The 27287-nt window shown below is 46.2% G+C and overlaps 1 protein-coding gene across 1 annotated transcript in view; it reads left to right on the top strand.

The window, feature by feature from the left end:
- Positions 1-27287, top strand: part of LOC119973530 (collagen alpha-1(VII) chain-like) — a 528770-nt gene that overhangs the window by 206418 nt on the left and 295065 nt on the right. The window contains 11 exon segments of the mRNA XM_038811804.1: positions 114-257; positions 2125-2294; positions 5583-5720; positions 6486-6503; positions 10112-10138; positions 10907-10990; positions 14682-14762; positions 18786-18812; positions 21097-21141; positions 22835-22903; positions 23398-23493. Coding sequence (XP_038667732.1) covers positions 114-257; positions 2125-2294; positions 5583-5720; positions 6486-6503; positions 10112-10138; positions 10907-10990; positions 14682-14762; positions 18786-18812; positions 21097-21141; positions 22835-22903; positions 23398-23493 — 899 coding nt within the window.

Below are 27287 nucleotides of genomic sequence, written 5' to 3'. Positions count from 1 at the left end.
TCTGGCTTCAGTCCTTGAGAGGTACCTTGTCCACAGTTTTTTGCCTGAGTGTGCACATTATGTTACGTATTTGTCCCGATTTTGGCATCTTATTTGTTCCTCTCTTTTCGCAGCCAGAGGCATTGGTTACGTATTAAAGGAGCTATTCCAGACAACTGCTGGGATGCGACAGAACGTCCCACACATCCTGGTGCTGCTGACTGATGGACGATCTCAGGATGAGGTGGAACTGCCAGCAAGAGTGGCGTTTGGTTTAGGTATGGCTCTGTTTGGACACAATCTATCAACCGTTAATAGTTCACATCTGATGGGGAACTAGAATGGCCCTTAAAATAGGCTTCGTCCTTGTGGCCAATGGGAACTCCTGGCTGACTTCCTCACTCAGTGCACCGGGAAAATTGAAGCCAGTGATGACGTCCTGGCAGCAGCTTGCCGAGCTCAGTACAGCACTGGGATCTAAACTGGAACCCGGCGGCGGTTCACCCTCCTGAACTGCTGCAGGTACTCCCACAGTGCTGCTAATTAGGCAGCTCCAGGATTTTAATCCAGTGATAAGAAAGGAACATCAATATCTGTCCTTACCAGCATGATGTGTGGTTTGGAGCAGGGTTTGAAGGTGATGGCATTCCTATCTGTCTACTGTCCTTGTCCTCCTGGCTGATAGAAGGCATGGGCTTATGAAGTGCACTTCAAGAAACCTAGGATGATAAATAATTGTAAAAGGTTTATTGTATTATTGACTTGTGACAGCATATAGAGTGAGGATGATTGGTTCCTTACTCGACAGCAACAATCTCATTCTTTGACTTTTTCGTGATGTAACATCATGGAGACAAGGATATGGAAAGGTCCCTGTTAGTCCCTAAACAGCAGCTTCCACATCCAAATCCTCAGTCAAGGGGAAATCAAGAATTGTCAGCAAAAAGCTATTAAACAACTGAAAAGATGGAACTGACTACTCTTTGGAATTCTCGTCCACAAACAGCACTGAAGGCCCAGTCATTGATTGAATGTAATCAAGGCTATGTTAGATAGATTTTGATCTACAAGGGAGTCAAGGGTGTTGGAGGGCAGGCAGGAACTTGGAGTTAAGGCCACAATCAGATCTTCCATGATCTAATTGAATGCCACAGCGGGCTCAAAGGGCTGAATGGCCTGCTCTTTCTTATTTCTATTTCTTATTCCTATTCCTCTCTGTTCCTATTTCTTATGGCCTTATACTTAGCTGCTTGCTTGTTGTGCGCATAGCCAATCAAAGAGAGGTATTGACAAGGGCCTGGATAGAACTCAACCCTCCCTCAGAGGAGATGTGCAAGGCAGGTTTTTTACACAGTGTGGTGAGTATCTGGAACGCGCTGCCAGGGGAGGTTGTGAAAACAGATACATTAACGGCGTCCAAAAGGCATCTTGACAAACACATGGGTAGGGTGGGTATAGAGGGGTATGACACAAGGAAGTGCTGAGGGTTTTGGCAAAGGTTGGTATCATGACCGGTACAGGCTTGGAGGGCCGAAGGGCCTGTTCCTGTGCCGAATTGTTCTTTCTTCTCAGCTTTGCTGCCAGCCTGCAGTGAGAATGGTGCAAGAGGCCGTAAAGAAGGAAGAGGGAATATTAACTGCCAAGGAATAAACATAGAATAAAGTACACATTTATGCTATCTGAACTGGGTAACACCTTTTCCAAGTTCCATGAAGGCTTTAGACAGAATAATATTGTTTCCTTTGGCGGAAATATCAGTAACCTGAGGCTACCGAATTCAGCCTGATACCAGGAAAAAAATAGATAGTAATTTTTTTAACGATCAGGAGTACAATACCTGTAAGACTGGTGGAAGTGGATTCAAAAGTATTTTCAAAAAAGGTTATAGAGGATAAATACTGAAGAGGAAGAATTTTCAGGGCAACGGGGAAAGAACGGAATCACTGAGGATTAATTGACCTCCTTCTGTGCAGTGATTTACAATCTAAATTCTACATTGTGAACAATGATGGCAATAATGTTTTAATTGGATAGAAGAGTGCGGACTTGAGACTGACAACGAGGAAATAATCTTATCAAGAGATCCATACGACTTCACAAACCATGAGATGGAATCACAAGTATGAAACAATCTGTATCTTTCAGGTATTAAGGTGATCTCTGTGGGCATTGCAAGTGCAGATCTAGAGGAACTCAAAAAAATCGTCTACCGTGGCCCACGCAGTAATATATTTTTCGCGAGTACGTTTGATGATTTGCCTTTGATCGAAAGAGAGTTGATAGAAAGAATCTGTGCTGATGCCACCGGGATTGAGGTAGGAGCTGTTCAGACTTGAAACCTTTCAATATTTATTCACGTATTTTGTCCCATCCATACTGGATTACATCGATCTGTCACAGTCAAGAATAGGTTATGATGTGGAGATGCCGGCACTGGACTGGGGTGAGCACAGTAAGAAATCTCACAACACCAGGTTAAAGTCCAACAGGTTTCAACAGAGGATGCAGAGAAGATTTACTGGAGCGATACTGGGGTAAGGGACTCGTTATGTGGAGAGACTTGAGAAACTGGGGTTGTTCTCCTTAGAGCAGTGTCCTTCAAACTTTTCTTCCGGGGACCCATTTTTACCAACCGGCCAACCTTCGGGACCCAACCCGGCCGACCTTCGCGACCCACCATTTTCTCTTACCTTGTTTGCTGCTGCCAAAAATGGAGGAAATGGTTTTGGGTCCCTTCGGCCCTCGTACACGCTCCTCCAATGGAACCTGTTGGATGAAGGTGAAGCCTTCCGGTGTCGGAAAGTATGGAGTCTCCATCTGTCCAAAGTTCTGAATTTTTTCCTGTAAAGTTTCATCAAATAAACCCCGCCCCGAACTTGTAAAAAAAAAATGAGTAAAATAAATTTTAAAAATGAATAAACCCCCCGACCTTGTAAAACAAATAAAATGAAAAAAAAAATGAAAAAAAAAATGAATAAAATAAATGAATAAATGAATAGAAACCACTACAGAACTTGTGAAACAAAAAGCTGCAACCGTTTTAAAGAAATAGCGGCCGCACTGCGCATGCGGCCCGATTATCGACGCGCATGCGCAATGCGGCCAAATTGTTTTTACATGTTCGCGGAATGCGCATGCGTGCCGATCATCATGCGCACATGCGCAATGCAGCCAAATTTTTTTTAACATGGTCATGGCCGCTTGAAGCCGGCGTTATGAAAAGCTGGCTGCTGACGCAGGGATTTGCGTGATCGGGAGCGCCGCGGATAACGGCTCCACGACCCTCCCGACACCCGCCCGTGATCCACCCGCGGGTCGCGTCCCCAACTTTGAAGAACACTGCCTTAGAGCAACTAAGCGGAGGTTTGATTGAGGCATTCAAAATCTTGAAGGGATTTGATAGAGTAAACAAGAAGAAACAATTTCCAGTGGCTGAAGGGTCAGTAACCTGGTGACAGATTTAAGGCCATTGGCCAAAGAACCGGACATGATGAAGGAACCTTTTTCTTATACACAACGAGTTGTGATTCAGCTTGCACTGCCTGAAAGATTGGTGGAAGCAGATTCAATAATAAGTGGATTTGGATAAATACTTGAAGGAGGAAAATTTGTAGAGCTAACGGGAATATGCAGGGAAGTGGGGCCAAGTGGTTAACTCTTTCAGAGTACTAGCACAGGCACGATGGGCTGAATGGTCTCTTTCTGTGCTGTAGCTGTCTATGAATCCTCAGGTGGCGTCAAATTAGAGACAGTCGGGCAGTTTGGTGGAATGAAATTCTGCAGATCCAAACTGTTGGATGGTAGAGTGCCAAGCCTCATGTTCAGGCCTGTATGCTGAGTCAACGTGGGGAGGTGCCCAACTGGTGCTTCCCATGGAAGTGGGTTTGGGAAGGACCATCAGAGGGAGAGTTAGTCAGTGTTGGCATGTACATTGTTATTAGACAGTAATAGAATGAACAGAGGTTTTTGAATCTGCTTGTCTGCCCATCTTCCTATCTTTTTGGTTGTGGCAATAGAGATGAGACTGAGATTAAGCATTTAGAAATGTGTGTAGGGCATTCAATGCAGGAAGCCCATATATCTGATCCATCCCAAGGACCACCCAGTCCTTTTGCATTTCCCTTGACTTGTCTTGTTACAGATTGCAGGTGTCCATGTCTTGTTTGAATGTTGTAGCTGAGTCTGTGTTCACTCCACTCAGTGTCAGTCTATTCCAATAGAGAGCTCTGCTGGGGGCAGGTATTGGGAAACTGAACTCAGGATCCCATGATGTTCCATCTATTTGAATTGCATCTATTCCAGTGGATATGCTTTCTGTTTGCTGCTGACACCGAACCTTGGCCATTAGGAGCCGATATTTGACAGCCCATCAAAATTTGAATAGATGGGACATCATAAGATCATGAATGCAGCTTTCCAACACTTGTTCCCAGCACAATTTTCCAGTATAATTTAGCAATGGGAAATCTTTTACTCATCGGTGTGGAGTAGTATCTCCATAAGTTACATTTAGCTTGAGATTTCCTCTAATGGCTCCTGGTCCTCCTGCCCTTGTATAGTACAGAGAACCTCTTTCCATTGATCCCACCAAAACACTGTAACTACCATACAAATATAGAAACATTGAAAATGGGAGCAGGAGGAGGCCATTCGGCCCTTCATAGCTGCCCCACCGTTCATTATGATCATGGCTGATCATCCTACTTAATAGCCTAATCCCACCTTCCCTCCATAACCTTTGATCCTCATCGCCCAGAGTGCTATATCTAACTGCTTCTTGAAAACATAAGTGTTTTGACCTCAGCTGCTTCTTGTGGTAACGAATTCCACAAGCTCACTACTCTCCGGTTGAAGAAATTTCTCCTCATCTCTGTCCTAAATGGTCTGCCCCGTATCCTCAGACTGCCACCCCTGGTTCTGGACACACCTATCATCGGGAACCTCCTTCCTGCATCTGCTCTGCCTAGTCCTTTTAGAAATTTATAGGTTTCTATGAAATTCCCCTCATTCTTCTGAACTCCAGTGAATACAATTCTAACTGACTCAATCTCTCCTCATACTTCAGTCCTGCCATCCCAGGAATCAGTCTGGTAAATCTTCTCTGCACTCCCTGTATAGCAAGAACATTCTTCCTCAGATAAGGAGATCAAAACTGTGCAGAATATTCCAGGTGTGGCCTCACCAAGACCCAGTATAATTGCAGCAATACATCCATGCTCCTGTACTCGAATCCTCTCGCTATGAAGGCCAACACACCATTTGCCTTCTTCATTGCCTGCTGCACCTGCATGCAGTGGTTGGTGTACGAGGACACCCAGGTCATGTTGTGCATTCCCCTCTTTTAATTTAGGGCCATTCAGATAATAATCTGCCTTCCTATTTTTGATAAAGGTAATAATTATTGAGTTGAAATGATCTGATGTACTTATCAATTCAACTCTGATTTGTCTTTTTTTGAACGAGTCCACACCCTAATGCAGCCAACTATGGTTGGTTACCACGGCAACTGGTGATATCACTTTGCAGTGCATTGCTTCCTCCAACTATAAATGTTTTGTTTGGGTTGCAGTGCCTGGTTTTTGATCACTTATCTGCTTTTTTAGTACCCTAAACAAGGTGCATCTGAAACCAAGACCTATGTAGACAATCAACAAACCGAATCTGTAATATCAGAAAATGACAAGCATGAACCTGAAGATGTCAGAAAACCTGAAGGCCCCTGTGCATCCCAGTGCTCAAAGGTGAGTTTCTAAATGACACTGCAGTTAGTTATCTGTTACTGAGGTGGAATTCATCATCAACTGGAGCGTAACATGGGTGCTGGTGGGTTTAACTGCCTGTTCCATACCACTCTCTCATTTTCCTTTCCAATAGTTCAGTGAGATGGGGTGTATAATGGGAGCCTGAACTGCCACCATCAGAGCTGACCATATCAGAAGTGAAGTCAGATTGAACTATTCCATCTTAAGGGTTGACATTCCCATGAATCTGGCCTTATGAATATAGCTCAATGGATCTTTATTAGATTAATCTCATTTTTTTCAATGGCATGAGGGACAGAAAAGCAGATTTTACATATTGGCACTCTGAACGAGGAGTTCCTGACATTGGGAATTTGGGTTTGGAGGGCCTCACAGAGTTTTCCGTTCATTAATTTTATTGGGCTGAGGTTCTTTGGGTGGCCTGTTAATCTCTGCACCTGAATTTCTGATATGCACATCCAGACACAAAGCTCTGTGTGGAAATCGAAAATATCCTGTTGAAGTACTGTTCCCACATTTAGCAATAAAAGCACTCTGCATTGGAAGGTTTATCTGTGCTCTGATCTGGTCGCAGTTGATGCTGACATTGGGAGGCAATGGTTTCACTTTCACAAGCATAGAAACGCTGTCAAAGACAAATGATAAAAAAAACTCTATAGGATATAAATAGGTAAATATTTTCTAATAGTAATTTGTTTTAAGATTTAAAAACACCTAATTGTTTCTTATATTTTATTTTTGCAGGGTCAGAAGGGAGAACAGGTGACAGCATTCACATATTTATCTTGTGTTTTGTATATTTTCTCATTTTATTTCCTAAACTACCCAACTAGTGGCCAAACGGACTACGGAGTTACAATGGATGTTTCTCTGTCCTGTGTTTTTATATCACTGCACTCACTCCCATGCCAGCACAATCATTCGCAATGTTTCAAATATTCTCATTGTCCATGCTGCTTGCATTCCTTGGGTCCGTTTCCATTGCTCGCAGCTGACCTGCTCACCCACTTTCCTTTTCGGTCTCTCCGTCACTCCTGAATCCCTTTCTTGCTTTGCCTTATTTCTCTCCTGTCCAAAAGCTCTCCTACAAGCTCTCCTGAGTACAAGAATAGACAGGTCATGTTACTTGAGTACAAGAGTCGGCAGGTCATGTTACAGTTGTATAGGACTTTGGTTAGGCCACATTTGGAATACTACGTGCAGTTCTGGTCGCCACATTACCAGAAGGATGTGGATGCTTTAGAGAGGGTGCAGAGGAGGTTCACCAGGATGTTGCCTGGTATGGAGGGTGTTAGCTATGAAGAAAGGTTGAGTAGATTAGGATTGTTTTTGTTGGAAAGACGGAGGTTGAGGGGGGACATGATTGAAGTCTACAAAATTATGAGAGGTATGGACAGGGTGGATAGCAACAAGCTTTTTCCAAGAATGGGGGTGTCAATTACAAGGGGTCACGATTTCAAGGTGAGAAGGGGAAAGTTTAAGGGAGATGTGCGCGGAAAGTTTTTTACGCAGAGGGTGGTGGGTGCCTGGAATGCTTTGCCAGCGGAGGTGGTAGAGACAGGCACGATCGCATCATTTAAGATGCATCTGGACAGATATATGAACGGGCGAGGAACAGAAGGAAGTAGATCCTTGGAAAATAGGCGACAGGTTTAGATAAAGGATCTGGATCGGCGCAGGCTGGGAGGGCCAAAGGGCCTGTTCCTGTGCTGTAATTTTCTTTGTTCTTTGTTCTTTGTTCTCCACTGATTCCACTCCTGCCGGGCCGTACCTTCATGGCTGGAACGCGCAGTTCAGCTAAGTCCTGATCCTGTAGCGCTGTCTCAAAAACAATATCCCAGACAGAATACACCTCAGCACGAGCATGCATAGAGATTTCAACGGCATTTTCTTTTGGGAGCTTTTACCACATTAAAGGTGTCATATAAATGCATGTCATTATACTTGATCGATGCTGTGAATGAGATAATGGAACTGATGAGGCAGCTGTCTGATATCACTAATTATGGATCCAAATTAATTACCAATTGAGCAATTTATATGTCTTCACATTTATAGCGATTTCTATCTGTGCATTTGTCTAAATTCCCTTCTCTCTCCTTTTCACAGTAACTTCATTGAAGCCTACTCGTGACAATAAGCGATTTTCATTTCATTTTCATATCTAACTGTGTATATGTGCACTCATATTTCAATCTCTCAAGTTCTCATGCTCCAGCAATCAATATGATGCAAATAATAATATTATGGCTGAAGTCTCAGAAGCTGGCACCGTGCAGGTCTGTGCCGGAACTAATGCTTTGACTGCCTCTGAGACTTTCTAATGCCACAATGTGCTGGTGGGGCAGAAAATCATGTTACACACGATTTGTAATAATGTTGATAGTGTAAAACAGACAATGTCAGGTTAACCACCACAGGGCAGCACAGTAGCCTTGTGGATAGCACAATGGCTTCACAGCTCCAGGGTCCCAGGTTCGATTCCGGCTTGGGTCACTGTCTGTGCGGAGTCTGCACATCCTCCCCGTGTGTGCGTGGGTTTCCTCCGGGTGCTCCGGTTTCCTCCCACAGTCCAAAGATGTGCAGGTTAGGTGGATTGGCCATGATAAATTGCCCTTAGTGTCCAAAATTGCCCTTAGTGTTGGGTGGGGTTACTGGGTTATGGGGATAGGGTGGAGGTGTTAACCTTGGGTAGGGTGCTCTTTCCAGGAGCCGGTGCAGACTCGATGGGCCGAATGGCCTCCTTCTGCACTGTAAATTCTATGTAAATCTATATGTAAAAATCCCTCTCCCCTGTTATAAAATTCTCCTGATTCCTCTCCTAATTTTCCTTTTCATTAATTTCAAAGTATAGAAGTAACAGACTTTTTCTGGGACGTTGCATCCCATAAAATCCCTCCCCCAGATTGTAGTACTTACATTTTTACTAAAATATTTTCCCCTTGTTCTGGCCTGATTGTTGAGAACAGTTATCGCAATGGCAATGTTACTGGAGAAATCCTGAGGCCTGGACTGAGGAAAAACAAGTAAAACTTGGGAAATGACTGGTCTTCCCAGTTCAGACCAGTGCCAGCCATTTCAGGTTTTACTGGATTTTCCTGCTGGTAATGCTCCAAAGAGGTGAGTTCGAATCCCATGACAGCTGGAGAACTTAGATTCAATTAGTCAATAAATCAAGAATAAAAATATAATTGATTAATACTAATAATTGACTGAATACAAATTTATTAATTTTAATAAGTATAATTTATTAATACAAATAAAATCACCAGATTGTTGTAATAATGCATCTGGTTGGTGAATTCCCTTTAGGGAAGGAAATCTGCCATCCTTACCTGGTCTGACCTACATGTGACTCCAGATCCACAGCAATGTGGTTGATCGACTCTTATCTTCCCTCTGAAATGGCCGAGCAAGCAGTCAGTTCAAGGGCAATTAGGGGTGGGCACTAAATGCTGACCCAGCCAGCGATGCCCACATCCCAAAAACAAATTCAATAAGAGGTATATATATGACCAGAGAAGGCCACTCTTGACCATCGATATGGTTGCTAAATTACAATATCCTATACTCTCTCTTTCATACCCCACAGGAGCATCTTCCCAAAATAAAAACCACCCCACAACATCTTGGGTTTCCCCACACACTGTCCAGATTCACCGACAAGCCTGTCCCACAGCCCTTTATTAATTCACCTGCCTCCTTCTGAATCCAATCCGTTCCCCATACAGTAAAGTATGATTTATGTAAATAAAGTCCCTAGATAACACTTTAAATAAAGAATATCAGAGGTACTGTACTAAGAGAGACTTTAGAGTTAGAACACTATCACCTCTGAGATACCTTATCATACAATGGACATTTCTCTCTTCTGCTGGTTCTAAGGATCTTCAGGTAAATGAGTTTTGACCCTGTAGTAATCCACGGGAGGCAGGAGTTCCGTCACCACACCAATATTTATTTACAATAACGATATTACAGGAGCAGCTACAGGCAGTGCTGCTAGCAGTCCAGTCAACTTAAGACTGCTCACAAAGCCTACACAGGTGATTATATGGGCCCCCTCAATGAGCTATCATTGAGGGAGCTCATACTCCAATTGGCCAACCAATAAAGCCAATTGGAGTTCATTACAGACCCAGTTCCTTCTGGCTGTGGATTCATAAAATAAAACTGGGCAATAATTTGGGGACTTTATCAGGGTAGTGGGAAAGAGAAACATGGCTGTGCACGAGGGTTTTCTCAACAAAGTGCTTTGTGCTGCACCTAGTTTGTACAGCGGCTGAACCAGACCTTTATGGATTCACCAGCATGGACCATCTCTGACAAAGTCGGACAGTCTCTGTAAAATCTTTCTTTCTTATTTCCAGGGCGAGGTGGGGCCACCAGGAAGTCCGGTGAGCGTCTAAGAGATCTGTGCGAACTGGATAAGAAGCACTTCTTTTTAAACAAAAGTCAACTATAGCAGAGAGAATGATCGAACAATCACTTTGTAATCCTGGAAGGGATTGCAAGGCACTCATCTCATTGAGAAGATCAGTCATTGTTCTCTATGACTGCCATGGAACTCTGGGAACCCATTAAAATGCCTTCAAATTCAAATTTTGGATATTTGAGAAAAATAATCTAGTTGTGGTTGTCCACTGTGTTTAATTTATTTTGTTATTTCTCCTCTGACCCATGTTAGAATATGGTTCTGGATCTGCTGACTGTACTTTGGTATCACCATGAGTGACCTGCTTTGGAAGGCAATTTGGCTGGAGAGGTGTCACAACTAAGCCCAATCATGGTCTCCAATGACACCCCTACACATTCCAGCAGCACCCATTGGGCAGTATTCAGAAGTATTCCCGCTCCCTCCATAGTCATATTTCCACTGAGGCCAAGTATATCCCTCTGGTCCCCTTGACAGAATCAGCTATCAGCTAACTCAGCACCAAGCAGGGATCTAAACTGGGACCTCTCCAGTCTGTACAGCTCAGTGTCAAAATATTTATACATTCAGAAATTGGAGCTAAAGTGATAAGTGAGTCCGCAGAGATGTAGCTATCTCATTTACTGTTGGGTGAATGATACTGCCTGATGTCCTATGTTGATAGAGCTGTAACCAGTGGTGAGTGGTTGGAAATATCACTATTAATATGCTGCATTGATATATATTTCAGGGCCAACAAGGCTTCACTGGTTTACACATGAGCGGAGGATACGATTCATTTGCATTCGCCGAGAAGGGAGAAAAAGGAGAAAGGGTAACGACTGCCATTAGTTCACTTTTTATTGTGTTGCTCAACGTGCTTGAAGAGGCAAACAAAAATAATCCCAAAACAAGGGATGACACGCTTCAGTCCAATGCAATCATGGAATCTCTACAGTGCAGAACGAGGCCATTCTGCCCATCAAGTCTGCACCAACCCTCGGAAAGAGTCCCCTACCTAGGCCCATTCTCCCGCCTTATCCCCGTAACCCCACCCAACCCTTGGACACTTAAGGGAACAATTTATCATGGCCAATCCACCTCACCTACACATCTTTGGACTGTGGCGGAAACCGAAGTATCCCGAGGAAACCCACGGAGACACGGGGACAACGTGAAAACTCCACACAGTCAGCCTTATTCTCCTTAGAATAGAGAAGGTTAAGGACAGATTTAGTAGAAGTGTTCAAAATCAGGATGGGTTGTAATAGAATAAGAAAGAAGCTGGAGTGGGGTTCTCCAATAATGGGGCGATGTCCCCATGCCCACGAAAAACCACGTGCAAATCATTCTGGACTTACCTGGAGAACGTTCAGGGTGATTCACCGATTTTCAGGGGGCTAGCAGGGCCCCGGAATAATCCTCGCTGAACCAGCTGCCGAAACGGGGCCCTGCACTTCCGATCAGGGGCCCATGTATGCACACGCAGGTGGGCTGCTTCGGCCGCCCCACATGACATGACCAACCCACACCACGGACCGGCAGCGAAAATATAGGCCCCGCCCCAGATCGCGTGCACCCGCGGATTCGTGGCCCCCGATTGGTAGCCTGGCCGTCCTGGAGGCCCCCCGCCAGTGAATGATCCCCCCCCCCAACCAGGGTGGCCGCAGACTGAGTCCTTCACAACCCCTTCACCTTCCAAACACTCCCATGCTCCATTCATGAAACCTCATGCCCCACCCAGCCCACGTACCCCTCATGCCCCCATGCCAAATTCTAACCTTCAAATAACCCCCTGTGCTGTTTCTTTCTGTTACTCAAATAGATACCTGTGGTCTCAGGCAAGCCCAGATATCCATTAGAATAACAGAACACCTGCTCCCCAGAGGAAACATTGTTTCATTGACAGCTCAGGTTCTCTGATCCCTGCGTTTCACAATATTTGTTGACAAATGGTTTCAAATATTCGTGGTTTTCGAAACTTCAAATGGGCATCACTGACAAACACATTTATTAGAATACTGTCCAGACTTTTTTTTAATTGGCGAAAGCCATCAATGGATTACAATTTTTTAAAGCTTTCTTTCACTTCAACTATATCCTGTGGTGTTCATTGGTTCTCAAAAGTGTACAGTAGGACAATGGGCATTGAAACCCCAGAACTTGGCATAGGGGTCATGAGGGGCCAGAGAATGAGGGTGAAAGATCAGAGCTTGACATAGGGGACATGGGGTTGGGTGTGGGAACAGAGCTGGGCATGCTGCAATGGAGTCAGCTGAGTCGAGAATGCTGGATGCAGACTTCTGACAGGAAGTAACCCGTACCCTTTACAGGTACTCGTGAAAATTAGATTACTTGGGAATAGGGTCGGAAATCCTGGAATTCAGATGTGCCTGCCATTTTTAAGGGCTCACAAGTCAACCCAACATTTATTGCCCATCCTTAATTACCCTGGAGTGAGAGGCTTGCCAGGCCTTTACAGAGGGCATTTAAGAGCCACCCACATTGCTACCAACATGATGCCCTGCATTCCAAGGATTGGCAAAGAGGTGAGTACCCTCCCTACAGTCATCAATAGGGTGCCATTGGAAAGTGGCGGTCGGACGAGGGGCTCTTGTGCTGGACTGGAGGGACTCAGGGAAGCGCCTGGTCCTTCTAAGAAGATCTTCATAACAAAGAGACAGCTCTTTAAAAATAAAAACTGTGATTAGAAAAAGAGCTGTTCCTCAGAGTTAATGGACCCATGTAGAACTTCTAAATAAACAATGGTAAGCCTTCCTTTGAAACTGCCTGCACCTGTCAAACAAAAGGGGCGCGATTGTCCGCTGCCCACGACGGGTCGGAGAATAGCGGGAGGGCGACCCCGACATTTTTCCCTCCCTCCCGCTATTCTCCCCCCCCCCACAGCCGCCCCACGACATGAATCGCTGCTCGCCGTTTTTTACGGCGAACAGCGATTCTCCACAGACCGATGGGCCGAGTTCCCAGGCCTTTACGCCCGTTTTTACGGCCGCAAACACACCTGCTTGCTGCCGTCGTAAGAACGGCCGCAACATGCCCGTTCTGGGCATCCAGGGCCCCGATTGGCACGGCAGCACCACGGCCGTGCCAAGGGGGGCATGGGCCCGCGATTGGTGCCCACCGATCGCAGGCAGTGCGTCCATAATGGACGCACTCTTTCTCCCCGCGCCGCCCCGCAGGATCAGTCCGCGGGGCGGCCGAGGGAGATGACGGCCCCGCGCATGCGTGGGTTGGAGCCGTCCAATCCGCGCATGCGCGGCTGACGTCATCGTGCGCATCAGCCGGCGTGACGCTTGGCGCGCGGACTTAGCGACGGTCGCTAAGCCCGCGATGCCATGCTTCACGGGGCCCCGCTGCTAGCCCCGCCCGGGGGGGAGAATCGGGTCCCGGGAGGGGGCGCGGAGGCTGCCGTGAAACACGGCCAGTTTCACGGCAGCCTTTACGACTCGCCGCATTTGCGGAGAATCGCGCCCATGGCTTTTAAAAGGCAATGGTCCAAGAAATGGAATGTAAAAAATGCAGTTCAAAGTTTTTAGGCTTCTCGGCATGCACACAGACGTGAAAAAGATAAAGGGCAATGAAATTGACAGTGAAAAAAACACTTCAAAGGTTTCCACCACATTAAAGGGAATACTTTTACCTTTGTCTCACAAATCTTTGAATTCGGTATGCTGACAGACAGTTTAAAGACTGCAGATGGGAATTCTTTCACTTCATTCTGAGAGAACTTTAATATTGACATGGAGACAGGGTTCAAGGCTGCGGATGAGAAGAATTTCACTGTCTTCTCAGAGATCTTTCACTTTGACATGCTTACAGACAGTTTAAAGAGTTTAAAGGCTGCAGATGGGAAGATCAGCCACTCGCCCCCTTTCCAAACCCCCCCCCCCCCCCCCCCCCCCAGAGTGCAAGTCACCAAGTCCACATTTCTTAGGACTTGCACCAATTCATGCCAGTGGGACTTCTGGCTGGGAAGGTTTGAGTATCCCAGGAGGCAGGTGAATTGGGCGTCCTGCCTGATAATTACATTCAAATTTGGTATAATCAGCTATTTGCATTTCCCCACCAGGTCTGGGTGGGAACATTGTCGGGGTACGGTAGGGTGGGCCGGGCAATTGGTTTGATGCCCTTCGTTAGACCCATTTTTTTGCCTGACGTCCAGTTCCACGGGTCGTCGTGAAACCCACTAGTAGACCCTGGGTATCCACCCTCCCATGAATCTCCCTGTCTTTCCCTTGTTCCAGACTTGGTTGCTTCTTGGACTGTGGGTTTTGACTTGCCTCTTGAGGTTTCTCTTTTTTAAAATAAAACTCAAATGTTTACCTCAGATTCCTTTCAAAAAGCAAAAGGTTGTACTGAAAGAAACAAGAAGCAAGGCAGCAGGCAGTTCATTCATTGCCTTTTCTGGAAGTTAAAATTCTGTATTCAGTCTTGGGTATTAGGAAATGTCATTTTGGATAGTTGGAAACTATTTGCTAAGATTGAACTGATTTGTAACCGTGCAGGGCCTACCAGGGAAAGATGGAATCCCGGGCCTCCCAGGCAGGCCAGGACGCACAGGCACACCAGGTTCACCTGGACCGAGGGTAAGGAATTCAAGTCAATCAAACACCATTCTCCTTCTTTCATGTTCCTCAAGGAAAGGCTGGCCCTTCCAGGATTGAATCTGGACATTTGGATATGAGATGTAAAAAAAAAAAACCCACCATTAATGCTGCATTGCTAAACAACTTTAAAGACGAGCTGGATGGGTATTTGGTTAAAGCCAGGATTGAGGGTTGTAAGGATAAGTACAGAAAGAGAAGATTTGGTGTGCGGAGAATAGGATAGTCCCTGAGCTGCTGGGGTCAAAGTAGAGATAATGGACGAAATTCTCCGTCTCGTGACGCCTCAGAGGCAAACTGCGCTGGGGCGGTGAATAGGGTCTCCAGCCAAAGTCGAGATCCATGCCCGTTGCCAATTCGGATGCCATTTATAGTTTCTCGCTGGGGATAATAATGAGGTTTGCGCTGGTGGGGGGATGCAACATCGGCATTTGCATTCATTTCAATGCGATTAGCATGTTTGATCCAGTTTCTCCGTGCCTCCGTGATACTCTGCCACTCTCAGGCAGAATTCACGTGGCCACGGTTTACTACAGGCATTTACAAACAGGGACTGGGCGCCATGGTTACCGAAGGGGAGAGAGAAGGTAAGCAAATTTGAAAAACTGTTAAATATTCTAGCACTTGCTGCCGGGTTGGGGGGAGTAGTGGGGAGCGAATTGGTGACAGCCCTGTGGATTCGGGGTGTCCCCCTCGGGATCGGAGTGGCCTGGATCAGGCTGCCATTGCTGCAGTATGTGTTTTAAACACGCCCATTTGGGACAAGTTACAGGCCCCTGGCTGCTCACTCTGCTGACTGCTCACTGAGTCCTGTAAATGTTCGCAGAGCCTCTGGTCATTTGGGAGCCACCCAGGCTGCCCCCTTGGAAACCATCAGACCCCAGCTGACCCATCAATGAGATGGGTGTGGCCAAGCTCAATCAGTGACACACCAGTGAGGAGACCCACAGTACACCCCACCGGGGAGACAGGCCAGGGGCCGCAGAGCCTATCGCTGACACGGTACCCCTGTTGGCAGGGACGGGTCATGAGGGTAAAGGGGTGGACAGGGGTGCAGTGTGGAAGGCAACACATCGGGGGGGAACGGCTGAAGGGTGGGGGGTGGGATTGGGGGGACCATGTGGAGGATGGAGCTGAAGTACAACTCATGTCCCTGTTGGAGCTGGATGCACAAGGGAGCACTCATCTTGCTAACACTTCTTCTCTTTTGCCCCCTGCAGAGAATGAATTTCGGAGTGCAGGCAGGAATGCTCGCTATCTACCTGGCTGCAGCTGCCGTTGCGGACGTCTGGATGCTGGAGGCACAGGGCCTGCTCGGGGTCGACCCTGCACAAGTGGAGCCTGTGCCAGAACAGCAGGGCCAGTATTCAAGTGCGTCCGCACTTCAGGAGGCAGCTCTTCGTGGAACGAGAGTGTGTGGGAACGGAGTGCTTACAATCAGCTTGTTGAGCTCTCCAGCGCCAATTCCGCTCTCAGCTAATTTGATGCCGGCGCAAATGAGAATTTCTCTGGATTCACATGGGCAGAGTGCTGGCCCATTAGCATGTCATGAATTGCTCAAGAATTTGCACCCCCAATGGCAATGCAAACCACACACAATTCAGTCCTGACGCTAACATTTAGGGCTCGATCTAATGGCCACTCTGCGCTAGAAAAGTAGCTCACCGCAGTGCAGCATGGCTGATAAAAGCCAGGAGCACCTACTCCCGGGATTTACCCAACTCGTAATGCTTTGGAACTTGCGAGACGTTGTGATGTAAATCCCGCCCACAATAGACGGGATCTCTTTCTGGAAAATCTGCATTTTACAGTGAGACAGTTAGTCTCACTCTAATGTGCAGAGTCCAGAGGTACCTGAGGCTTTGGGATTCATCCCCTTCACCTTAGTCTCTCAGAGAATTTCGCCCAATGGATCAATGATAATGCAGAGGGTGTCGAATGGGAATTAAATTCAACATAAATTAGTCAATTTTCTGGCATATAATAGGGACCAAAATGGTGTGTCGATCTCCTGTAAACAATTAGCCCCAGCAGTGTGCCTCGACACACAAATTATATGAGTCACCAGGGCATCCAGCCCAAAATAGACTGATTTGATTGTGCAAATCAGGTTCCCAAACTGGCTGGAGGATCAAGGCAGAGCTGGACAGCAACCGGACGCAACGTGCACCAGGCAAGTACCGATCGGTAATTCCAGTCAAGAGTGACTTAACCTCCTGAACTAAAAGGAATCGCTGCAAGCCACTGGGAAAAAAAGCCCCAAAACTTTGTTTTGTGTTTTGTGCCAAAGAAGCCACACAGCCTTTGCAGGATCGACCTGAGGGCTACTGTCAATCTGGGCTTACCCTTCACACACACACCCACCACGGCAATGCATTTCCTCCTCCTCACAGGATCTCCTTGAGTGTCACTGATGTCTTCCTGGCCCCTCTCAGCATCGCCCACTCTCCTCGCAGCACCTTCTTGAGGGTCGCTACGGGCCCAAATTGCTGCAATTGGTTACGCGTGATCAACAACTTGTCGGCTAAATGAATTGAAGCTCTCGTTCTGTAATTGGAGTGGTTGGGCACGGAATGCCACATGGAGTGCCCACTCCTCTGAATTAAAACCCTATGTTTGCTGTAAGTGAGATGTAGATACGGATTTCAGAGTATGGGAGAAATTATGCGGAACTCTTTGCTCAGGACATTAAATTGGCTGCTTGACCCACTATGGAGTCGATTATACATGGATTATGACAATAGGCCTTGCTCATCGTTCTGATGTTTTGTGCTTGTATCTCATTCACTTACAGTCACTAACAGGAGCTTTTGCTTGTATTTCTACAGTAACTTTACATTTAAGAACAAGAAGTTTTAACTGAAGTTAAGTCCTTCACCATAATATAGAATTAGTAAAACACTGAGCAATTTGCCAAGCAGCCATTTTGAATTGGTGGGCAAGTGGTCACACATGTCCGAGTCCATCAATTTACCTCTTTATAAGCATAATGGGCTGGATTCTCCAGTCCCTCAGCCGTACGTTTCACGGTGGCATGCCATTTGCTGGCGGCGGGATTTTCTCTTCCCGCTGCTTGTCAATGGGATTTCCGGAGTGACCCGGAGTTTCTTATGTGGACAATCATTACAGTTAGCGAATTATGGCCAAAGAAGCTCAAACATAACTCGCATACCCAATTTCCCATTGAAGCCGTTCCACATTGCCGGGAAACCCGCGGGCGTGTGTGTGCTGCCGGCGGGAAAAGAGAATCGTAACTGTCAAAGAATTCCGGCCAACATTTTTGTTCCGGGGATTGAAGGCCTTGAAAGGGAACATTGTACTCATTGAATTATAATAGAATTGTTTATAATTTAGCAGAATCTTTTTCAAACTGGATTGAATTCAACTGTAAAATTGCGGTTATTAAAGTAGAACTGCATGCTGTGAACATCTCTTTGTGCGTCAGAGTCTATTGAAGTGAAATCAGGTCGCACAATTTTGGTACACAGATGTTAACCATTTAAAATAAATGAATTAATGCAATCAACAGAAGTGCAGTTTAACAAATTAATCTGAAATTACAGCGTGATTGTTGGATAAATCTCAAAGCACAATTTAAACACATGCTTGATTGAATTATCAACTTGAAGCTTTGTCAGCCATCAATTATTATCCTTTCTAACGATGGTTATAAATACAGTCGGGGCTGGTTGAGCTCACTTGACTGGGCAACTTGTTCACGTTGCTGAGCGAGGCCAGCAGCCCAGGTTCAATTCCAGTACCGGCTGAGGTTATTCATGAAGGCCCTGCCTTCTCAACCTTGTCCCTCACCTGAGGTGTGGTGACCATCAGGTTAAATCATCACCAAAAAGTTCTCCCCCCCCCCCCCACCCCCCCACCCACACAAAGGGGAAAGCAGTATATGGTCATTTGGGACTAGGGTGAATTTACTAAGAAATACAGATCCATAGGAGCCATCTTGGTTGGAGCTACTAAGATTTTAACAATATTTTTCTTGTGTTGTAGGGTCCCCAAGGAATACAAGGGGATAGAGTAAGTAAATAAACAAAATCGAATTTCATCTGTTAAAATGTGTGGTATTCTCTTTCACTGAATTCTGGAATAGAATGCAGATTATTGCTTATTAAACCTCTCAAGCTGATAAGTATAATCATTAACCCTTCAGAGAAGATGCCCTTTAGCCAATGTGCGGACTGACCTAAATGTTTCATGGGACAAACCTCTGCTGCAACCTGTGTGCACCCTATTACAGGCCAGGGTTTAGAGAATCCCAAAGTGTATCATGGAGTTCACCTGAGCCACAACTTTCAATAGATGGGGATCACAAAGGCCCACTTTACAGGTGTGATGAGATCTAAAGTACTTTTAAAACAAAACAATGTTTATTGTATGAATCCAGTTAACATTTTATAAACACACAGTAAACATCTTAGCAACTATCAACTCAAATACTTCCCCCAAAGAATACCGTACTCTATAAGTAACTCTTAATCTTTCCGAGCAACATCCATAAGACAAATATCCTCTTCAACAAAGGCAGCAGGTTTAAATTCTCTAGTGAGAGCAGTTAACACTTTTAAATTAGCAAGTGATCTGAAGACATTCTTTTCCTGCAGAGTGAGATCAAAATTACGCCTTGTTTGGCTGGATGCAGCTCCAACTCTGAAAACTAAACTAAACACACACTGTAGCTGCCAGCTCAAAAACTAAAGTAAAAGCAGACAGACAGCCCAGTGCCACCCACACTCTGACATCACTGCAGCTATTTGATAAACACCCACTTCTTAAAGGTACATCCACTACAGCTATTTGATAAGCACCCATTTCTTAAAGGTGCACTTGCATGACAACCCAAACCCTGGTTTTCCTCCTTGTCTTCATTGTGTATGCTGGGGGGAGGAATGAGGATCAAGCTCCTGGTGGGATGTCTGACACTGTGGGGAGGTGTGAGGGACCAGAAGAGGAGTGCTTCAAATTTTAATGGAGGCGAAAGAGGAGCCCAGTGTTAGGTCCATTCCCATCATCAATTGATTGGGGGCTAACAATAATATCTTGTTGATGCCTGCCACCAACCATCTCTTGCCAGTCCCTTGGGAGCTGCTGATATCAGCATTGATCAATGGGAAATTTGGTTGGGTTCTTGGGGCCTGCTTCAGGATTACTTGTGGTGGAACAATGAAGGTGTCGCCAGTTCCCTTACTGCTGTTGTCTCCCTCTGGACGTCCTGTAACTTCCAATTTTGGCCCTAAAGGTGTCATGTTCCAGCTGTACACTCCCAGCAGATAGCCGAGCCCACTAAGAACACAAATCGGAAACCCTGCGATGTACTGTGCCCAATTCTCCAGCCACGAATTCAAAATCAAAAGTAACTTTCAAAAAGGCAATTAGATTAATGCTTGATGGGGAAAAGAAATTGCAGGAATATGGGGAGAGAGCAGTGGTCTGGGACTAAATAGATTGCTCTTTGAAAGATCCAGTCCAGACTCAATGGACTGAATGGCCACCTTCTGTGCTATACTATTGCATGATTGTAAGTGGTCAGAAATTGATACGGAGCAAGTTCACAATCTGTTGACACATCTTGTCAGGGTGCAAAGTCAGAACAATTACCCGTTAGAAATCACTGGCACATTTAGATGAGTAAAATCTGCAGCTCAGCACAGACTGATAAAGCATAGCAACGATATGTAGACACATATATCATTGTTGGTGTTGGCACAGACACATCTATCATTACCAGACATCTTGACTTCTTAGCTCGCGTACCAACTTCCTGACATCAAATCTCATGGAACTGTTGGTTTTAGCATCTGCTGTAAACAAGGGTTTCCCCATGGAAATTAAACTCCTTTAATGGTTAGACAATGAACGATTGAGGAACATTGATAAATACTCGAACACAATTCACCAGAGAATGGCAGAAAGGCTTGAGATAATTTTAAAGAATTGTAAATTTTCTTACGAGCTTCCATCGCAAATCTGAAATGGAAACAGGAAAGGCTGGAATTGCGCTCCAGTGTGAGTCGGGTTTAGGTTTAGGTTGGGACCCTGTGTCAGAATGCAGTACTTTTCACAAGATCTGATTGAGAATCCCACCTTCACTGCCGAGCAGACCTTTCTCGCTCAGATGTTGTCAGATTCCGCTTTACATTGCTATCATTTTGTTTTTGCGATGGAAGGGATGAGGAGGATTTCTTCAGACTCCAGATCCCTTGCCTGCTCTCAGTTTCGCACAGAATCACATTCAGGCCCTCATTATTGCTTCCATATTTTGCCTCCTGCACTTTCTGTAACCTGTGGACTTTCTTTCCCTTAGGGGCTCCATGGGTTCAAAGGACCTCCAGGTCCCAAAGGTGACAGGGTGAGTGTGGTATTTCACATATTACAATACCTGGTGGGCAAAAGGCAACAGTTTACAGAAGTTATAATAAGAAATAAGTCCCTCTGAGGATGGCAATGTTATGAACTGTATCCACTGTGGGAGGGTGGGTGGAGGCCACACATTTAAGACAGTTGGCAATAAAAAGAGGTCACAGAAGGAAATTATGTTTTTAATGCAGTGAGTTATGATCTGGAATACACCACCTGAAAGGGAGGTGAAAGCGGATTATGTGGTAACGGAGAATTGGGTATATATGTGAGAAGGTGAACAATATCAGGGCAATGGGTGATGGGAAAGGACATTGCTCTTTCAAAGAGTCAGTGCTGACACATTGAGCCAAATAGCTTCCTCCTCTGCTGTACGAATCTGTGATTAATTTGCCGCTGCTGTTGTTGATTATATGATACGTTCTAATATTGGTTCTAGTCACAATACAAAGCAACGTGACATCCAATAGGACAAACCAGTCCTATGAGCAGAAAACTGGCATGCTGCCCTCATAAAATCGGTGTATGTTGGGGGACGTGGAACGTGAGCATCGCTGGCAAAGCCAATATTTGTTGCCCATCCCTAATTGCCCTTGCAAAGGCAGTGGTGAACTGCCGCCTTGAACTGCTGCAGTCCATGTGGCATACGGTGCACGCACAGTGCTGTTACAGATCAAGGTAAGAAGTCTTACAACACCAGGTTAAAGTCCAACAGGTTTGTTTCAAACACGAGCTTTCGGAGCACGGCTCCTTCTTCAGGTGAACCTGAAGAAGGAGCCGTGCTCCGAAAGCTCGTGTTTGAAACAAACCTGTTGGACTTTAACCTGGTGTTGTAAGACTTCTTACTGTGCTCACCCCAGTCCAACGCCGGCATCTCCACATCATGGTTACAGATCAAGTTCCAGGTTTTTGCAACAATGAAGGATGGTGCTGTCGACAGAGGTTTGGCAAGTTGTTGAGGTACATATTCTGGATGGTACACACAATTCAGCTTCAAGACGGAGATCAGTGATTTTTGTTGGGTAAGTGTATCAAGGGATATGAAGCTAAGCAGGTAGATGAAGTTGAGGCACAGACCAGCATGATCTAATTGAATGGTGGAATAGGCCTGAAGGGCTGAATGGCCTCTCCCCTTCCTATATTTTCTGCTCCTAGGAGAGGGTGAGGTCCAGTAACAATACAGAACCAGGGATCACAGTCTGAGGATATGGGGTAGACCATTTAGGACAGAGATCAGGAGGAATTTCTACACCCAGAGCGTGATTGGCCTGTGGAATTCGTTACCACAGGAAGTAGTTGAAGCCAAAACATTGTATGTTTTCAAGAAGCAGTTAGATATCGCACTTGGGGTGAAGGGGATCAAAGGATATGAGGGCGGGGGGGGAAGCAGGATTAGGCTGTTGAGTTGGATGATCAGCCATGATCATAATGAATGGCGCAAGAGGCTCGAAGGGCCAAAATAGCCCCCTTCTGCTCCTATTTTCTATATTTCTATGTAATATCAGGAGAGCATGAGAGTTATTCATCTTGAAATGAGGAAGGTAGCGTTATAGAACTCAACTCCGTCACACCCAAGTGAGCATCAAAAATATTTAAAGTTTGTTTTATTTTGTACAGACTAACAAAGTCCGGCCTCAGTGTCTTGTCAGTTATCCCAGTCAGCTGATTTCATTGTCTTTTTAAAGGGAGAACCTGGATATGTTCTGGGAGGAACCAATGTTATTCCTGGACGGAGAGGAGAACCTGGATCTCCAGTAAGTATTGGTTAAACAGCAGGAAAATGAAGCCAAAACTGCATGATGAGGTTTTGTTCAGTTGTTTATTTTGAGACTCTTAAATAGGGTCATGATTTTCTCACCTGCTACTGGTGAATAACAATGGATGAAGGAAGTAATTTATTTGACGTATTGTTCCAAACATTTTAAGGAGATGAACAGTGCATTGATTTCAGTTGCTTCAAAGTTGCAACAGTTCCGAAGAAGAATCATATTGGACTTGAAACGTTAACTCTGTTTCTGTCTCCACAGATGTTACCAGAACTGCTGAGTTTTTCCAGCACTTTCTGTTTTTATTTCAGAATTTTGGCATCCGCGGTATTTGGCTTTATTTTAGAGGTTGAAGAAACCAATTTGTGTACTGGTAACTTTCTTCACCTCACCCAAGGTTTGCAGCATATCAGCTGGTGAGTTTTTCATTTTAATGAGAATTCTTTTTGCCTGCACTGCTTATGCAACTTTTTTACGTTTAGGGTCCGAGTGGTGAGCCAGGATTTCCGGGGGTGGCAGGTCCACCAGGGCTTCCAGGTCAGCCAGGGCCTCAGGGACAGCCAGGCCTCTCTATTAAGGTCAGTAACAGTGCAAAGTCAGAATCATTCTGAACATTTATTAACTGTATGTTTGGCATTGCCAACTCTGTTTGGAGGCATTCCTGGAGGTTTTGTTGCTCGAGTTCCCGACCTTTCCCCTTGCTCCCACTGTTAGTTTTACAATACCTCTACCCTTACATTGCATTGGCTTCCAATGACAATTGAAAAGTAAAGACTCTCTTATTTATTCATTCGCAAGATGGAAGTATTGCATTTGTTGCACAATCCTAATTGCCCTGGAGAAGGTGGCAGGTGAACTGCCTTTTTGAAATTCTGGTGAAGACAGGCCCAGTCGACCCAATCTCTCCTCATGCAACAATCCAGCCATGTTTTCTATAATTAACAAATGAAAGTGTTGAAAGTAAAGAAATACAGAAATACAATGGGCAAAAACAGAATTTGGCAAAGTCAGGTTCAGAAAGAAACTGACCCTAACTCTCCAGCTGCACAGACATTTTCTCACGGAATCCTCAGCCTCTCGGCCAAAAGCAATGAGTGAGCGTGGGAAAGGCGGTCACTCTGGCAGGGCGGGGCCTCAGAGCCGGGAACCCGCGCCAAAAAGATTGGGCTGCTAACTTTAAAATACGTCCTGATCAATGCTGCAGCCTAACGGCCTCAGCCCCCATCATGGAGGTACCCCCAAGCGACATTCACCACCATCATCCCCTCCCTTTCAGTGTCCGCTCTCTCCCACCCACCACACATCCACGAGCCCCATGGGGCTCCCACTAGTGTCCACTAGCAGTGCAAACCTGGCAGTTTCAACCGGTGCCAGGGGTCAGTTCCAGGGTCAGTGTTAGGGCGCTGCCTGAGCATGGCCCTCTCCCCCTGGGGCTATACTTACCTCTGTGCCCCCAGAGGGATCCCCTCAACTGCCTCATGCCTGGCCCAATCTGTTGTAAACCTCGCTGACGTGACGTCATGTCGGCAAATTATGAATATTTATGTGGGAGGGATCATTTGGAGTGGGGGCTGTTATTGAAATGTATTAAAATTTATTAAATTGAGGTTCACGCCCTTTGTGGACATGACTCATGTGACATCGCCAACAAGGGGTGGAGGAAATTCTTGCGAGATCTTCCACCCACGCTGCCGATCCCACGGACAGTGAATGTGGGCTCAAGATCACGGCCAATTTATTTTTAAGCACTTAGGATTTTTCTTTTGATTGTTATTCTTAGCAAGGTCTGGGGGGCTGATTTTTAATTCCTGGAAACTCAAGGACAATCCTGGAGGGTTGACAATCCTCCTGTACACAGGACTATATTAGCATGGGCTGTGTTTGATCAACGGGTCGAGGCAAGAAATCTCTTTAAACTGGTGCAATTGAATAGTGGGTGCAAAGACAATTTTACTTCCATTAATGATTTGCATTTCGCTAAAGAGTTCATCTATCAGAGCCGTGGTAGAGTTTTCATTCTGCAGCTGGCAGTCTCTCGATTAACACTGTGATCCACTCCAACCAGTACTGAAGACAACCAGCCAGCTGTGACTTCACTGGGCTGGATTTCGTGGGTTCGTGGACAGCGGACAGCAGTGAATTGTCTGCCTGTTTCCCACCTGTCTGTGTTTTTGTTTCTCTTGAAGCCAGTAAGGTGGGATGTGAAGTGGGCAGCAGATACACTGTCACCTGTTTTACAGTGAGCGCAAAGTCAAGACTCATTATCAGTCACTGCTGTCTGCAAACAAATGCGAGCAAGGGTTATAATCTGTACCTGCTGAATCTGAAAGGCTGGAAATGTACAAAATCATAAAGATCAGGTGCTGTTTCTTGAGCTTCCAGTCAGGACAGAATCAGAAAAGATTATAAATAGTTCATCCCCGACAACATGAGAAATGACCAGTCCATTACAATAATAGAAGAAATTTCCTTTCAAAGTGATTGTTTTCAAGATTCCTCCAAACCTTTTTTTAAAAATGTATTTTTGAGATGTGGCCCTCGCTGGCTAGGACAGCATTTATTGCCCATCCCTAATTGCCCGTTGGTGAACTGCCTTCTTCAGCCGCTGCAGTCCCTGTGGTGCAGGTACACCCACAGTGCTGTTAGGGAGGGATTACCAGGATTTTGACCCAGTAACAGTGAAGGAACAGTGATATATTTCCAGCCCAGAAGGTAAAAACAGTAAGAATACTGGTCCAAACTGTTTTTCCCTTCTGGGAAGTCAGGATGGCGTGTGGCTTGGAGGGGAACTTCAGAAGTGAGATATTGGTGGGATTTGGTAATTGGCAAATGAACTGTGGGAGGAGACTTTCTTTTTCGATGCGAGCTCTGATGCTCTAATACGCTGCCTATAAGGAAACAGGGGCGCGATTCTCCGCTGCCCACGACGGGTCGGAGAATAGCGGGAAGGCCTTCCCGACAATTTTCATGGCCTACCGCTATTCTCCCCCCCTCCGGCCGCCCCCGACACGAATCGCTGCTCTCCGTTTTTTACAGCGATTCTCCGCAGGCCGATGGGCCGAATACCGCGGAGTTTACGGCCGTTTTCACGGCCGCGATTACACCTGCTTTCAGCGTTTGTGAAAACGGCCGCAAAGTGCCCGTCCCGGACAACCATGGCACTGATTGGCACGGCCGCACCATGGCCGTGCCAAGGGTGGCATGGGCCTGCGATCGGTGGGCACCGATCGCGGGCAGCGGGTCCGATACCCGCGCACTATTTGTTCTTCCGCCGCCCCGCTGGATCAGTCCGCGGGGCGGATGAGGGGCATGACGGCCCGTGCATGCGCGGGTTTGACGCGTCTGCGTGATGACGTCATCCGCGCATGCGCGGGTTGGAGCCGTCCATCCCGCGCATGCGCGGCTGACGTCATCGTGCGCGTCAGCCGCCGTGACTCTTGGCGGGCGGAGTTAGCGACGTTCGCTATCTCCGCGTCGCCGTGATTCCCGGGGCCCCGATACTAGCCCCGCCCGGGGGGGAAAATTGGGTCCCGGGACGGAGCTCCGAGGCTGGCGTGAAACACGGCCAGTTTCATGCCAGCCTTCACGGCACGCCGGATTTGCGGAGAATCGCGCCCCAGATTCTTCAGCAGTCATTTTCATAACAAAATTGTGGAGAGTATTTCCCGCCTCCATTTCTGGGGCGTGGAAATAGTGGCGGGGCAGACAAGTATCTCTTTGGACAAATATGGTGAAGTAGGTCTTGAATGCGGCCGGCAGGCTACACACTGCTTTTCCCACCTGACTTGAAACATTGTCAAAAATAGAGGAAATTCTTTCCTGTATAAATACTTGATGGGGGAAATTTGCAGAGTTATGGGGAAACAGATAGGGCCAGACTCACTAGATACTGTTATCAAAGGAACAATTTTACTGACCCAGTGACAAGGGCCCCAATAATTTCTCCAAGTGGCCTTTCTGCCACTTAACTATCCACTCCGACCTCCGCGGGGAGGGTGCGGCCGATAGCTGCCACCGGCACTCAACCCAGTTGAGACCCTTAAGTGGTCAGTTATTGATCACTTAAAGGCCATTATCTTCCCAACCTCAGGTTTGAGGAAAGTGGGCGGAGGTCAGGGGCAGAGAAAGCCTAGCAGCCACCCTGCTCAAGCCTTGAGTGAAAGAGGTTGGCGCCTTCATCCTTGGTCCTCTTTCCATATCGAGTGTCCTCCTTAAGGCCTTCTCATCCTCCATCACCCTACCAACCCCCAAGCTGCTCCCCTCCCACATGGCCTTGACATCAGGACCTATTTCCTCTTTTCCCCCCACCCTGGGCCACACCTCCCATCTTTGCGTGAAAGCTGCTTGATCCTGCAGGCTCTGGAACGTAAGA

This window comes from Scyliorhinus canicula, chromosome 11, assembly GCF_902713615.1.
Source record: "Scyliorhinus canicula chromosome 11, sScyCan1.1, whole genome shotgun sequence".
NCBI lineage: Eukaryota > Metazoa > Chordata > Chondrichthyes > Carcharhiniformes > Scyliorhinidae > Scyliorhinus > Scyliorhinus canicula.
Note: the sequence above shows the minus strand (reverse complement) of the source record. Positions and strands in the feature narration are given on the sequence as shown.